The sequence below is a fragment of the Euprymna scolopes genome, chromosome 18, assembly GCF_053919585.1.
Source record: "Euprymna scolopes isolate OS-2025 chromosome 18, ASM5391958v1, whole genome shotgun sequence".
NCBI lineage: Eukaryota > Metazoa > Mollusca > Cephalopoda > Sepiida > Sepiolidae > Euprymna > Euprymna scolopes.
In genome coordinates this window covers 44,359,992-44,373,358 of record NC_136499.1, presented here as the reverse complement: position 1 = coordinate 44,373,358, position 13,367 = coordinate 44,359,992, and the positions used below count along the sequence as shown (strand labels likewise).

General features: G+C 32.5%; 1 protein-coding gene across 1 annotated transcript in view; it reads left to right on the top strand.

Annotated features, from left to right (window-relative positions):
• LOC145297606 (leukotriene A-4 hydrolase-like) overlaps positions 1-13,367 on the top strand; it is a 198,652-nt gene that overhangs the window by 153,700 nt on the left and 31,585 nt on the right. The window contains exons 4-8 of the mRNA XM_080143665.1: positions 1,847-1,915; positions 3,743-3,900; positions 7,432-7,504; positions 8,512-8,652; positions 10,026-10,120. Of these exons, the coding sequence (XP_079999791.1) occupies positions 1,847-1,915; positions 3,743-3,900; positions 7,432-7,504; positions 8,512-8,652; positions 10,026-10,120 (536 nt within the window). The remainder of the gene's footprint in view (positions 1-1,846; positions 1,916-3,742; positions 3,901-7,431; positions 7,505-8,511; positions 8,653-10,025; positions 10,121-13,367) is intronic.

Here is a 13,367-nt window from a genome sequence, read left to right as displayed (position 1 = left end):
AAACCCCACAAATAAATATTTCAAGATACAAAGAACTGAAAGCTTAAAGTTTTTTTTCAAAATTACTGGATTCGGCATTAAATAAAAGGGTTGAAATGCCATAAAACAAAACAACCAAACCAAGGCAGAAGCCTTGTCACTCGCACTACTATCAGTTTGGTCTGACAAGGCTTCTGACTTGTAAATGGTATTAGCTGAAACATGTCTGCACATATGTAGCCAAAATGTTTTTCTAAATAAAATCTATGCCAAAATAAAGTTCTACTTGTTATTGAACAGTATTACATAAACATAGTAGATCTATAGGATTAACTCCTATGAACAAAACTTGCAAGAACTACACTCCTACACATATAGTATGGAGACACAACGTTGCCTGGGATCAACAAATGTTCCACACTTCCAACACTTTTATTTTTTATCAAAGTCAGTGAAATCACCCATTCATAAATCAAATTCGTTGATTACCTCCCCACAGTGACTTAGTCCCCAATTCATTGTAATCTACATTGCACTGTAGAGAACCCATGAAATTTTTATATAATGACTTTAATTCAAGTTTAAAAAGCAAAAGTCAAGTATCATAGTTCGATTGTGCTCAAAATAGAAATCTTAATTATAAACATGCCCATTTTATCGAAGGACTTACTGTTAATTTTATATGCTAGGTCCTTTTGCTTGTGCGATGATAAAACTCAAATTCATTTGTAATGTTGAGCTGTATCAAAATTGGACTGTTCCTTTTTCTTTAGAGGATTTTTTTTTTTATTACATAGGTATTCCGATACAAAACCTATCTAAGAACACTACCAGACACATGAAATTTCACGAAAATCGGCCGAGCCATTTCGGAGTCCATAGGGAATGAACTCACACACACATACACACAGATAAAGTGCCTTTTATATATATATATATATATATATATATATATATATATATATATATATATAATTATTATTTATACCTACAGACACTAGTGTTTCATGCTTGCACAATCATCAGTGTAGGAGGGTGACAATTCCTGCTAGTCATGAGATTCAAACCCAGCTATGATGCCACCTTTTGCTCCATTTGCTACGGCAAACCAAACTTACGGCCACCAAACAATTTCCAGGGGAATGAAGAAAATTAATAACTATTAAACACTGAATTTGAAATATATATATATATATATATATATATATTTCAATAGCCAACATTTTTAAACATGAAAGAATTGCACTGCTTGATTATATTTCTCTTTATTTTTCCATTCTCTTAATTTTTTTTAGTTTCGAAATTAAAGATGTCTAAAAGTTCCATATGTATCAGGAGTATTTCTGATTCTTTGTTTAATCTTCACATAACAAAAATACTGCATAAAAAGCTGAAGAAAAAGAAAAGTGTTAAAAAAACAAAAACAGCCAAGATCACTATATGTGAGTTCACTCGATGTCACCAACAAACCAGTGTAGTTTCAAAACAGAGCTTCACAATTTATATCCCATGACGTTAAAATTAGCATCCCAGGATAAATTGTATTAACATCAGCATTTTAAAATATTGTTATTAGTTTCATATGTAATGATATTTATTGGAAGTTTTTAATTTTTTAAAAATTAGTTTCTGATTAAGATATTTTTGTGTTAACTAAAATTTGTCTAAAATCAGAAGAGGAAGGCTGTTGCGTTTTTTAACTGCTGGTAAATGGAACTAGAATTTACTAGATGCATAGTGGACCTATAAGAAACGGTAGTGGTAGTAATTTTACAAAATTTACAAAAACATGCTTGCATTTTATATCGGTACCTTTTAAGTTTTGATCTTTAATTTGTTTTTTCTTTAATCTTATTATTCTTTGTAGGCTATCCATGCTAGAAGTGTTGTTCCTTGTCAGGATACCCCTGCTGTGAAATTCCCTTACAATGCTAAGGTAAGTACAAAATGAAAGTAAATAACAGAAACCATAGATAATGTTCAATCTATGCCAAGACACGAGTTTAAGAAAATTATATCATCCAATTGATAAGCGATTAATCTGATGTCACTAAGGTAAAGAATTCTGACTTTACCTATTTTAAAATGAATTGCTCCAAAATCAAATTGTACCATTGTCAGAGAACCAACACAAGTTGTATGCCTCAGTTGCGAAGTGGACAAATAATAATAGAAAAGAAGTTCAACTCGCTTTTTCTTTGTAACGATAACATTTATTTCCTCATTGTTACGGCTGTGACATCACTTGCGTAGTTGTCTTCTCTCACATGAACTCGAACGTTCTTTCGTTCCGTGCTCCACGTCTCTCTCGTGATTATCCTCTTTCTTCTTTTTTATAGTCTTTTTTTTCTTTACCGGCGACGTCATTTTGCATGCATTTGCATATGTGCGTTCATGCTGTGTTACAAAATTATGTCATCTTGTCGCCTAAAACGGTATAATTTTAGATAAATACGTTCGTTTTATGGATTGGAAGAATATTTTGATGATAATTGTTTTTATTGTAAGAAGATGGAATAGGTACTTATAACTTCACATACACAGGTAACATGAATTGGAACAATACAATAAAGACATTGCAAAGGTTAAAATTTTAAATAAATAAAGATGAAATATATTTGTTTTATTTATTTATTTAAGGAATATTTAGCTGATTGTGATAATTATATTTTACAGGAAAAGGTCATTTTTTTTTCTTAATAGTATTCACCCCAAAAGACATTATTTCAAAACTGTACTGAAGCAACACTCACCTTAGACAGATTAAACCAGCTTCCTCCAAAGGAGGAAGTTTCATGGGTGTATGAACTTCACAAGCAGCCCCCAGTCGCATGTATATCCCCGTTAGGGAAATGAGGACATTAGGTTTTTACAGCTTTTGAAGAGAGGTGTCGATGTCTTCCTACATACAGCGCTTGGTATTCTCAAATAGACACCCATTTGGTTCTGACCATGCTCAAAGTTGCTTAACTTCATCGAACCAACAAAAATCAGTGTATCAAAGTGATTATGCCATATATTTTCTAAAAGGGATATTATTTTTGACAGTAACTTATACAGATTGATATAGAAAGCACCATTGAATTTCTGCGTGTTTTATTAGTTTTAATAAACTTACGAAAATAAAAATAGATAAGAAATATACCTTCTAAAATATAATATAAATTAAGTAAAAAAAAAAAAAACAATTATTATATAAAGGGAAGTTGTGTGTGTGACTTTGTCCACTTAAAAGTCAGGAATTACACAAGACACATCCATGAAGCTGATATATTGTTTTCAGCATTGCTTTGGACAGAATATGGACACTTTTTTTTTTCCTCATTTTATTCATTCTTTTTTTTTTTCATTTTTTTTTTTTTTTTCATTTTTTTTTTATTCATTTTTTTTTTTTTCATTTTCTTTTTTTTGGTAATATTTATGAGGGGGTAAAAAATTTACAATTTCTTTCTATCAACCTTTGATGCAAAATGATGCGTTTTGTTTTGATAATTAAAATGTAATATATTTTTTTTAACAAATATAAATGTGTTTTTTGATGTCGTGAGGAAAAGGAAGAGGTAAATAAGTTTTAAGAGAAGTATGTTATGTACACTATTTTTTATTCTTTTATTTTGTTGTCCATAGCCCCGGGCTATGCCGGGTAACTATGCTATTTAAGAAATAAATTCATGAAAACTTTCAATAGAAATAAAAAAATTTTTTAAAAAGTACAATTTTTGAATTTTTTTTTTTTTTTTGGTGTTATTTTTCTGTTTTTCAGGTCACTGTTCAGAAAGAAGTCATTGCTCTGATGAGTGCGATTCAAACAGAATCATCCGTTTGTCGATCTGACAGTTCGAAGAAAGTCTTTTCCTTCCAACAGAAGATTCCAATTCCAAGTTATCTGATTGCCATTGTTGTTGGAGATTTGGAAAGTCGGTATGTTGTCATATCATCTTATTTGGAAATAACATTACACGGGAGTTAATTAACTTGTCCAGAAAGTAATAGCATTTTGAAGGCCCAAGTCTTTTAATGAAAATAATAAAGTAGGTGTTAAATACCAAGTTTAATTGAAATAATCTACTTCTGTAAGAAGGTCATTTTATGACCTTGTGCTTTTTTTTTCTTCTCTCTTCCTGCAGCCTTTTTAACGGCGACAAGCCATGTAATGTTTTAATCTATACCAAATAAGTTAAATTGAATGGAAACACTTCTCTGTCTGAGCAGGGTGTAATGGATATAGATCATTGAGTTGAAACTGCTAGATCTGCCTTTGAATTGAGAAAGAAATGGTGCAAGAAGCTGTAAGATGAAGAAGGTTAAGGTCGTAGAACACTCAGCCATTGTTGCAAAAATGTTGAAGGTTGCGGGTGAAACAGGCATTGAGATGATCACAGATTTGACAAATCAGATTGTAAAAGAAGAGGTTATCCTGAAAGAGTTGAAACTTGGTACAATTGTGAATAAGGGTAGAGAAGAAGTACCAGGGTCCTAAAATTGATGGATCAGGTCTTAAAAGTGATTTAGCAGCAAATAAGAAGTCGATAAGCACAGATGAAATGCAGTTTGGTTTTATGCCTGGGTAAAGTACCACTGGTACTATGTTTCCACTAAGCATTCCTTATAGAAGGCTTTGGGAGATCTCAATGTCAACAAAAAGGCATGTCTATTAATGTCATCTGGTTGATCCTCCTCCATGGCTGTGAAATGACTGATCAATGAATTTTTTTTTCACACATCTTTATTCCTACATACTTCACTCTGCTAACACTTTACTCTAAATTCTCTGGCGTCTATACTGTTGCAGCAATGTATTTAATCGTTTTGCTATACAGCTCATCACCCAGAGAGGAGTATTAATTTGTGATCCAAATTCTCCCTACTTTTTGTTACCTAGGTGGTGCATCTATATCAGTGGACAACTAAGGATCTGAACAACAATGCTAAAAGAGGAGTTAGCTGAGCTCTTAGGCCATCATGTAACATTTTCAATAACAAAACTTTCTTTTATACGTACTTGCTTGGGTCTTTTATCACTTTGTCGCAGTTTTGTCTAGTAGTTGCTATACAAATAAGCTTCATTTCACACAAAAAAGACACAAGGAGACGTTTGTTGAGTTTTCTTGAAAGTTTTATTTTTGGAAATAATTGAATCAGGAGAGAGAGACCATGTTCTCATAGCTAATGGTTACTTAATTATCTTGACTGAAATCAATGACATAAAGATAGCAATATCAAGGTAACATTTCGTACTTAGCAATCCAAGTTTCCGACTGTATTATTGGTGGTGGATCTTGTATGCATTTTCCAGACAGATACCCTTTGTTGTAGGGTTTCCACAGAGAGATTGATTGGAAAACCTTTGTTTTATCACAGCCCCAAAAAACTTGATGTTATCCATCATCTTGATCATACCTTGGATTTCCCTAAGCCGTTTAGCTTTGACCTTACATGTTAGCTATCCTTGATTGAACCTTAGGAACGATTCTACTTTTTTTGCAGATTTGGTTATGATATGTACTAAGTGTGATCCTTGTCAAAATCTACACTAGTTAACTTAATCGCTATTGGCGTAGGGTCTCCAATATGTAACACACAGATAATTGGCTTACAATGGTGGAATCCTCATCACTTGTGAGCTTTCTTGAGACTACTATGCATTGACTGCTATCGGATATAGTTGTTAGCCAAGGAAGAAATCAGTTCATCTCAACTCAGAGTCAATATCATTGCAATAATGACTACATCTAGAACCAATATTTCTAGATTTAATAAACTCCCTAAAAAAACTCTTTTGCTCTTACCCTAAGGAAAGAGCGGCATCAAATTGTTAGAGAAGCATTGGAATTAGTGAGACTAAGTTGATGAATAAAATTGAATCTTACGTTTCTTAATTTTTGAGATGTGGATTGATTATTCATATTATTTGGATTCTTTGGACTACTGGTCTCACCTTGGGTGCTGCTTTCACAACGTTTCTAACAAGGATCCGTGGCATAGTGGATAAAGTACTTGGTAAAATTAATTTTTAAATTTATACTCTTCCGGAGGTTGAAGGTTCAATACTCAGTGCGGGCGATATTCAAAATATAATTGCAAATTACTTAAGACTTCTAACCAGTCATGGCTGACTGAACGAGAACATATTAGTTCCATTGCTTTAATGAAGGGTTCCATTCGAAATTCCATGCAGATTTCAGAGTTTCACGGAAAGATTTCTGAGTTTAAAAAGATAAACTTGATGAAGATTGGAAGCCATATCGGCCAAAACATGAAAATAACACTCAAGATGAGAACAGTAGTTCGAAGAATCCAAATATTAAAGTCGAATTTTGTGTAAAGCCTGTTTTATTAGGCCTGGGACTTATTGAGGTATGTGTTACTTTCAACAAACAAATAACAAATTATTAAAGTAAAAATAATTGCTTTATTGATCAGTTTTATTGATTATTAGTAGCGCTAGGATAACAGCATATTCTTTTCATTATTTTGACTCCCGAGTGTGTATCTGTTGATATCTTATATGCTTTTATATAGAGGGACGTGGTTCTCTGTTGATCAACTGTGTCTGTGTCGGATATATACTCGAGAGTCAAAACAATAAAAAGAATATTCTATTGTCATAGCCCTAGTGATTAGTTGATTTCTAGCTTTTATTTTAATTTTATAAAGAGATGTGTTCGGTTTGATCTGAGTGATCAGTATTACAACGCTTCAAGGCAAAAAATGTCATGTCTCTGCTCTATCGTTATTTGGCAAGTGCTTGACTGAACTCCAGTGTATGGTTTCCCCCTTGCCAAACTTTCACAAAAAAAACTCAACTAGCTACAACCACTATATGCAATTTTCCAAACTCTTCAACTGTGCCTAAATCTAAATGCAGATTCCACGAATAATAATGATATAAATATAAAGCTTCTTTCCCAGAACTGTCCACCTGTGGAACACTGTTCTGCTGGCCTGCTTCCCAGTTGAATACAACACGGTAACCTTCAAATCCAATGTAAACAAGTTCTTGTTGAGCCATCCCCATAAATAATCAAATTCTACCCAATTTACACCATTAACGATTACGACACTACCACCTTACAGTCATTAACCTTTATCGTCGAGTGGCCTTTGGGCCTTGATAAGTGATGACTTCCAAATAAAAAATAAAAAAATTAAAGCGAATACTGGCAAATGGAGGTTGTAGTCCGAAAATTGCCGCGAAGTTCATTGGAGCCGACTGAAATAAAGAGATTCACTAACGACACAAAACAGGATATAGAAAAAAGTATTAATTATTAAAACAATAAAATTTACAAGTTTTTGCAAAACTTATTGTGTTTGCGGCTTTAGAGAAAGTCCAACTATAAAGTTCTTTTACGTCCAAAGAATTAGAATGATTAATCCCTTTTTTTTATAAAATGAACAAGAATTTATTTAAAATTTTATTTAATATTGTTTTTATATATATTATAACAGAGACATTGGACCTCGTTCCAAAGTTTGGTCTGAGAAAGAAATGGTAGACTTGGCAGCTTTTGAATTTTCTGAGGTAAATTTTCAATTTCATTCTTCCTGTTTTATAAAGTTACATAATTATCTGATCTATTCCCTGCTTCTTTTGTTTCAGCTCCTTTGACTTGTTGGTCTAGTAGTTTTCATTAACTTAATGTTCTGATACCTTGTTATACTACAGCTTCCTATTCCAGTAGCTTCTTTTCAAGAACTGCAAGATGGTGGAACTCTGTCACTGCTGACTGTCTTCCTCCTACCTCCAGCCTGGGTCTTTTAAAAACTAAGCTGAATAGGCATCTCTTGCAATATGCAATAACTGTGAAACAAGCACATATAGTCAGGTAGATGCCATGAGAGTAAATAATATATATTATTGTTATTATCCATGTATGCTAAGGCAATTATGATTAGGGCTGTGACAACAGCATATTCTTTTCATTGTTTTTTGCTTTGACGCTTGAGTATATATCTGTTAATATCTTATATGTTTTTATATAGACGGATGTGGTTCTTGGTTGATTAAGTGTGTCTAATTGTGTCGGATATATACTCGAGAGTCAAAAGAATGAAAAGAATAAGTTTATATACATATACTTTTTTCATAAATTTTTATTTCGGTTTCGATTCAAGAATAATGCACCCAAGCCACATGGATATATTTTTTTTTATTTTTGAAATCACAAGTTTATATAAAAATCGCTAGAACATTAACTCTATAATAATATATACAAAATCTGAAAGAATTAAAATATTATATTCAAGCATACTTTATAGCCGGGTTTTACTGGGAGTTCGTGCTAGCTTAGGTAAATACTTTTGCAGTTTTAACAAAAGAGCTACAATGATATCATTTACACTGAACATTTACAGAATGCGAACAATATATTACATATGAGTCCCCTGTGGAATTTCCACAGGTCCCGCTAGCTATTATTATTCTAATTCTTATTATTATAATTCTTATCATTCTAATTTGAATTCTTGTGCTAATTCTTGTTCTTACTTCAATTCTTATTCTTATTTTTCTCATTTTTCATGTTCTAGACAGAAAGGATGCTCCAAACAGCTGAGTCCTTGTTGGGCCCATATGTGTGGCAACAATATGATTTATTAGTACTGCCACCTTCTTTCCCCTATGGTGGAATGGAAAACCCTTGCCTTACATTTGTCACGCCAACCTTATTGGTAAGAAACTTTTTCTTTTTTTTTTCTTTTTGTTATTCATATCTCATCTAACTCATTTTGTTTAATTGTCTATATTTAAATAAAAACTTATTTTGCTTGAAATATTTAAGTCTTTTCTTCAAAAATTCAATTTAAATGGAAAAATAATGTTCTCATCTTCTTTACTAAATGAGTGTTTGAGATGTAAACAAGAACTTTAATGGAATATTCGAATATCTATGTATTTCTTATATAGAGATCAATCAATGTTAGCCCAAGAACTTTAAAGCAAAATAAAACAAAACAATGATATATATATATATATGTGTGTGTGTGTATATACAGAATTGAAGCAAAATCTAAAAGAAAAATGTAAATTAGTTTTATTTGTAATTATATCTAAAACTGTTTCACTTACATTTCTCACAAAAAAAATTTCACATTATTAAATGGATTTGAAATGTAATTTCCTATATAATAAAATTACTGCAGAAATCCCCATCTGGGCCAAAATATTGTAGATTTGCAACAACAGATGCCACATACAAATTCAATACATCTAGGCTAATAGCCACTATCTTATGTAGCTTTTAACCACCATTTTATACGCATTCAACTGTGATATTAAAATGCTACATTGCATCCTATGAGCAACACCATCACAATCGAAACATCTTTAGAGGAAGAAGTCCCTATTTTTCTCTCTAAATACTATGAAATACTAAGTCCTACCATTACTCCGAGTTGTCACCAGACCAAATTCTACACTTTCCACAGATTCTGTGCTTTCACCGCCCGTAACTGACTAACATAGACCTAACACAATCTTCAGTTTCCGATTTATAAATAACTGCTCCCTAGCCAAATTTTGTCCATTCTGATTGGCTGACCTCTGATAATTCTCATATTCCAGAATCTAATTCTACACTTTATAAACTAACGGTTACTAAAGTTACAATATGGCGTCACTATTACTTCGCACAGCATCAAGTTCATTTCATGTTTAGGTCATTACTGTCTTGTGTGTGTGTGTGTGTTGCACTTCACAATTTGCTGGGAATTTGCTATAAACATTAAAAAGTTTCAAAATATTGTGTATCCACAAAAATTGAGGACATAAACAAAAAAACATGCATCGTTAATGGTTCTGATTATAGTTCGTGCATGTGTGTGTTAAAAAAAAAAAACTTTTGCTTTTAAAACAATTGCAAAAAAATAACTGTAAATAAACATTACAGAATGCAACTTTTTGTGAAATAAATATATATATACTCAGTATTTACAGTACACTTTTATTTTTTTATCATATTTCTATTTAACCAAATTGAGCCACAGCAATGTGTGGCCAGGTATAGCTAGTTTCTTTAAAATAAACATTTTTGTTTTCTTAAAAGGCTGGAGATAGATCATTGGCTAACGTGATTGCTCATGAAATATCCCATAGTTGGACAGGAAACCTTGTTACAAACAGCAACCATGAACACTTTTGGTGAGTTTGAAAATTAAAATTTCATTTTTTTTTTTTTCTATTGTTACATAAGGGCTGTGTTTGACCGGAAAAGTTTAAGTGACACTTAAGGGTTAGAGGTAACTCTCATATGGAAATCTCAAAACCACATAGCTTCAGGGGGGGATATTTTTTATTTTTTGTCTGGCAAGATTACAAGGAATAAAAATGTGTTCAGAGTGCTGTCCCCAATGTGGGGGCAAGCGATATAACTAGATGTACTGGGGCAATCTATTTATCTGTTTGTACATCTACAAAATCGGAATAGATTTAAGGCTCCCAAAATTCGTATTCATAGTCTTGTTACTTATGCTACTGTGTTAACATGTAGGGACCCAACACATTGTAAACTCCATCGCAAAGGAGACCAAGACAAGGAATAACTCAACTCACTTTTTTCTGTTGAAACAACATTTATTTCCAGGTACTTTCCCGAATAAAACATGATCATGATTATTTCGAATGTAATCCCTGGTCGCCGCATACGTTCTTCTTTTTATAACCTTTTCTTTCTTCCTTGCCATAATGTCATCTTGTGCCCGGCTTGGTGATTTGCATACAGCTGCCATACGTGCGTCCGTACTGTTACCACACTCACAGGTTGAACCAGCTTCCTCCAAAGGAGGAAGTTTCATGGAGTATGAAATTCACAAGCTGTCTCCAGTCACATGTATATCCCCGACATTAGGTTTTTGCAGCTCTTGTGATGAGATGTCCTCCTTCTACATACAGCACCTGGAAATTCCAAATTGGTCACCCATCTGGTACTGACCAGACTCAATGTTGCTTAACTTTGGTGATCCAAGTTATCAATATAGATCACTACTTGTTACTACATATGTTTTTATTTATTTTTTTTGTCTGAAAAGACCTGTGATGTAACGTATAAAGTACTAAGTAAAAATCAACATGCAAATTTTTTAACCTTGCAGTTGATATCATATATACATAAACAGTATATAAAAAGATGATGCATCTATTGAATAAGTTTCATCATTTAGTGTTTGTACCAGTCAAGGATATATCCTTGGCAATCAGTTTGACAGAGGATGGACTGTTGAGGATTTTAGGCTGAATTAGGTATAGTCCTGTCAAGTTTCAAGAGGTTCATTCTCCCAGGTTTTACCTTCTCTTTGAGAAGAGGTTAGTTTATTCTAATCATCTGAGGTGCACTTACCAGAAAATTCTGACAGGATTGTTCGGGCATTTTTGCCAGCCACAGTACGCTAATCCTAGTGCGCTGGTTTTTCAACAACACCTAACCTTGTGTCTCTTCTCGTGCCTGTAAAATAAGTTGAAATAATTTTAAGTCTGCTGTGTTGACTTTACTGTTCATACTGGAAATGATCCCAATTGTTGCATTAATTCATTTTACATTCCAATGAACAAAAGACTTTGATTTTTTTTTTTTTAATTATTTAAAAATTATTTATTTATTTATTTATTTTTTTTCAAATTATTTTACTTATAGGCAAATGCCTATATATATATATATATATATATATATATATATATATATATATATAAAAGCGAAAATGTATGTATATATGTATGTATGTATGCTTTTCCTCGATGTCCACAAAAGGCTTCTTTCAGAGAAGCGCTCACTCGCTTCACAACTTAAAACTTTTTATATCATCTATAAATTGTAATATCTCGCAGTTAACCACGGAGCTCGCCTGTCTATTTAATTTTATTGACTTTCAAACGTTAATTATTCGACATTTCCCGCATCGGCACGCGTTACATTCGGTTTTCGGTATAAACAAAAAGCAGAACTCGACTCTAATCACTGGCCAAAAGCCAGTGGTCTCTAGAGAGCTAAGTAACGTTTGGTCAATGTCGACTTTGTCATATCAGACGGTAGCTTTCATTTCGAGACGAGACGCTCCCCCTAATAAACAGGGAGCTGGTTTTTAAAAACAAACAAATCGATTTATTGACCTCATTAAAAACTGTGCCGCACAAAATGCTAACTGCTGAATACCTATTGCCGTCACGTCAATCAAAAACGCGCACCTGTTTTTTTTTCACACTTTACTATTTTCCAACTGCATGTTGTCAAGGCTTCGGGTTTTTTTCACGGGCACCTGTTTTTCTTTGGGTTTTTTTCACACGCACCTACAAACACCCGGGCAACGCTGGGTACCCCTCGCTAGTATATATATAAAAGAACAAGTAGTTAATAAAACATGTTAAAAAACACTTATATATATATATATATATATATATATATATAAGAACAAGTAGTTTATAAAACATGTTGAAAAACACTTTGAAAAAGAGTTAAAAACATATTTAATTTTTAAAAGGAAACACTAAATAAGTTGGATAGTCCTTAATCCGCAGAATTTCGAAGAAATACTTTCCTTCTCATCAGAGATTAGGATTTAGCAAAATGCGGAATCGGATTTTGCTTGCAAAAGTATTAAATGAAACTACAAGTAAGTCATAGATCTTACTTGATAATAAAAAGTGAAACAGAGGGAATAGGGTGAATAAAAAAGTGATTTCACGTGAATGGACAGTCTAGTGAAGTGTAAAATATCCAATGACGGTAAAATCCAAAGAAAGTTATTCAGTATCAAATAATCATTATACATTGAAATTTACTTTATGTATGAAATCCAAAGAGGGGAGATATAACATATGAGAAATATTTGGAATCAAGTCTCCCCTTGTTGTTATTTCAGATCATTTGAAACCATAGCAGCAAGTTTTAGTCTCCTTTCCAACAAGGCCAGGGGTTTTGGGGAAATATCAGATATTTTGTAATTCCTATGAAAAACTAAGAAAACAAATGACTATGATTGAAACATTTTATGGCTGTAAAAAGTGCCAAAAATAGACTCTGGATGATGGATGATCCCCTTAATGTGTGACCTTAAGAGCAAATGTCACATAGCCCACTACACAATTCAGGTCATTACCTTTCCAACGAGCCTTCATTTGTTAAATTCTAATAAATAGTCTCTGAGATTTGGAACTTATAAAATTGCCAATAAAGGTGGTATCACTATATATCTATACTCCTATAAATTCGTTTTTCTTTTGTGTGTATTGATATTCATATTAAAAACCCTCTTTTTTTATTTATTTAGAAAGAAAACACAATTTTCTTATATATGGGTTGTGGAATTGCACTCACTAAAAAAAGATCTAGCTAATTTGCATATTCTATTAAACATTCATTTTAATTAATTCCCTATTAGTTTTTTCGATTTTCTTA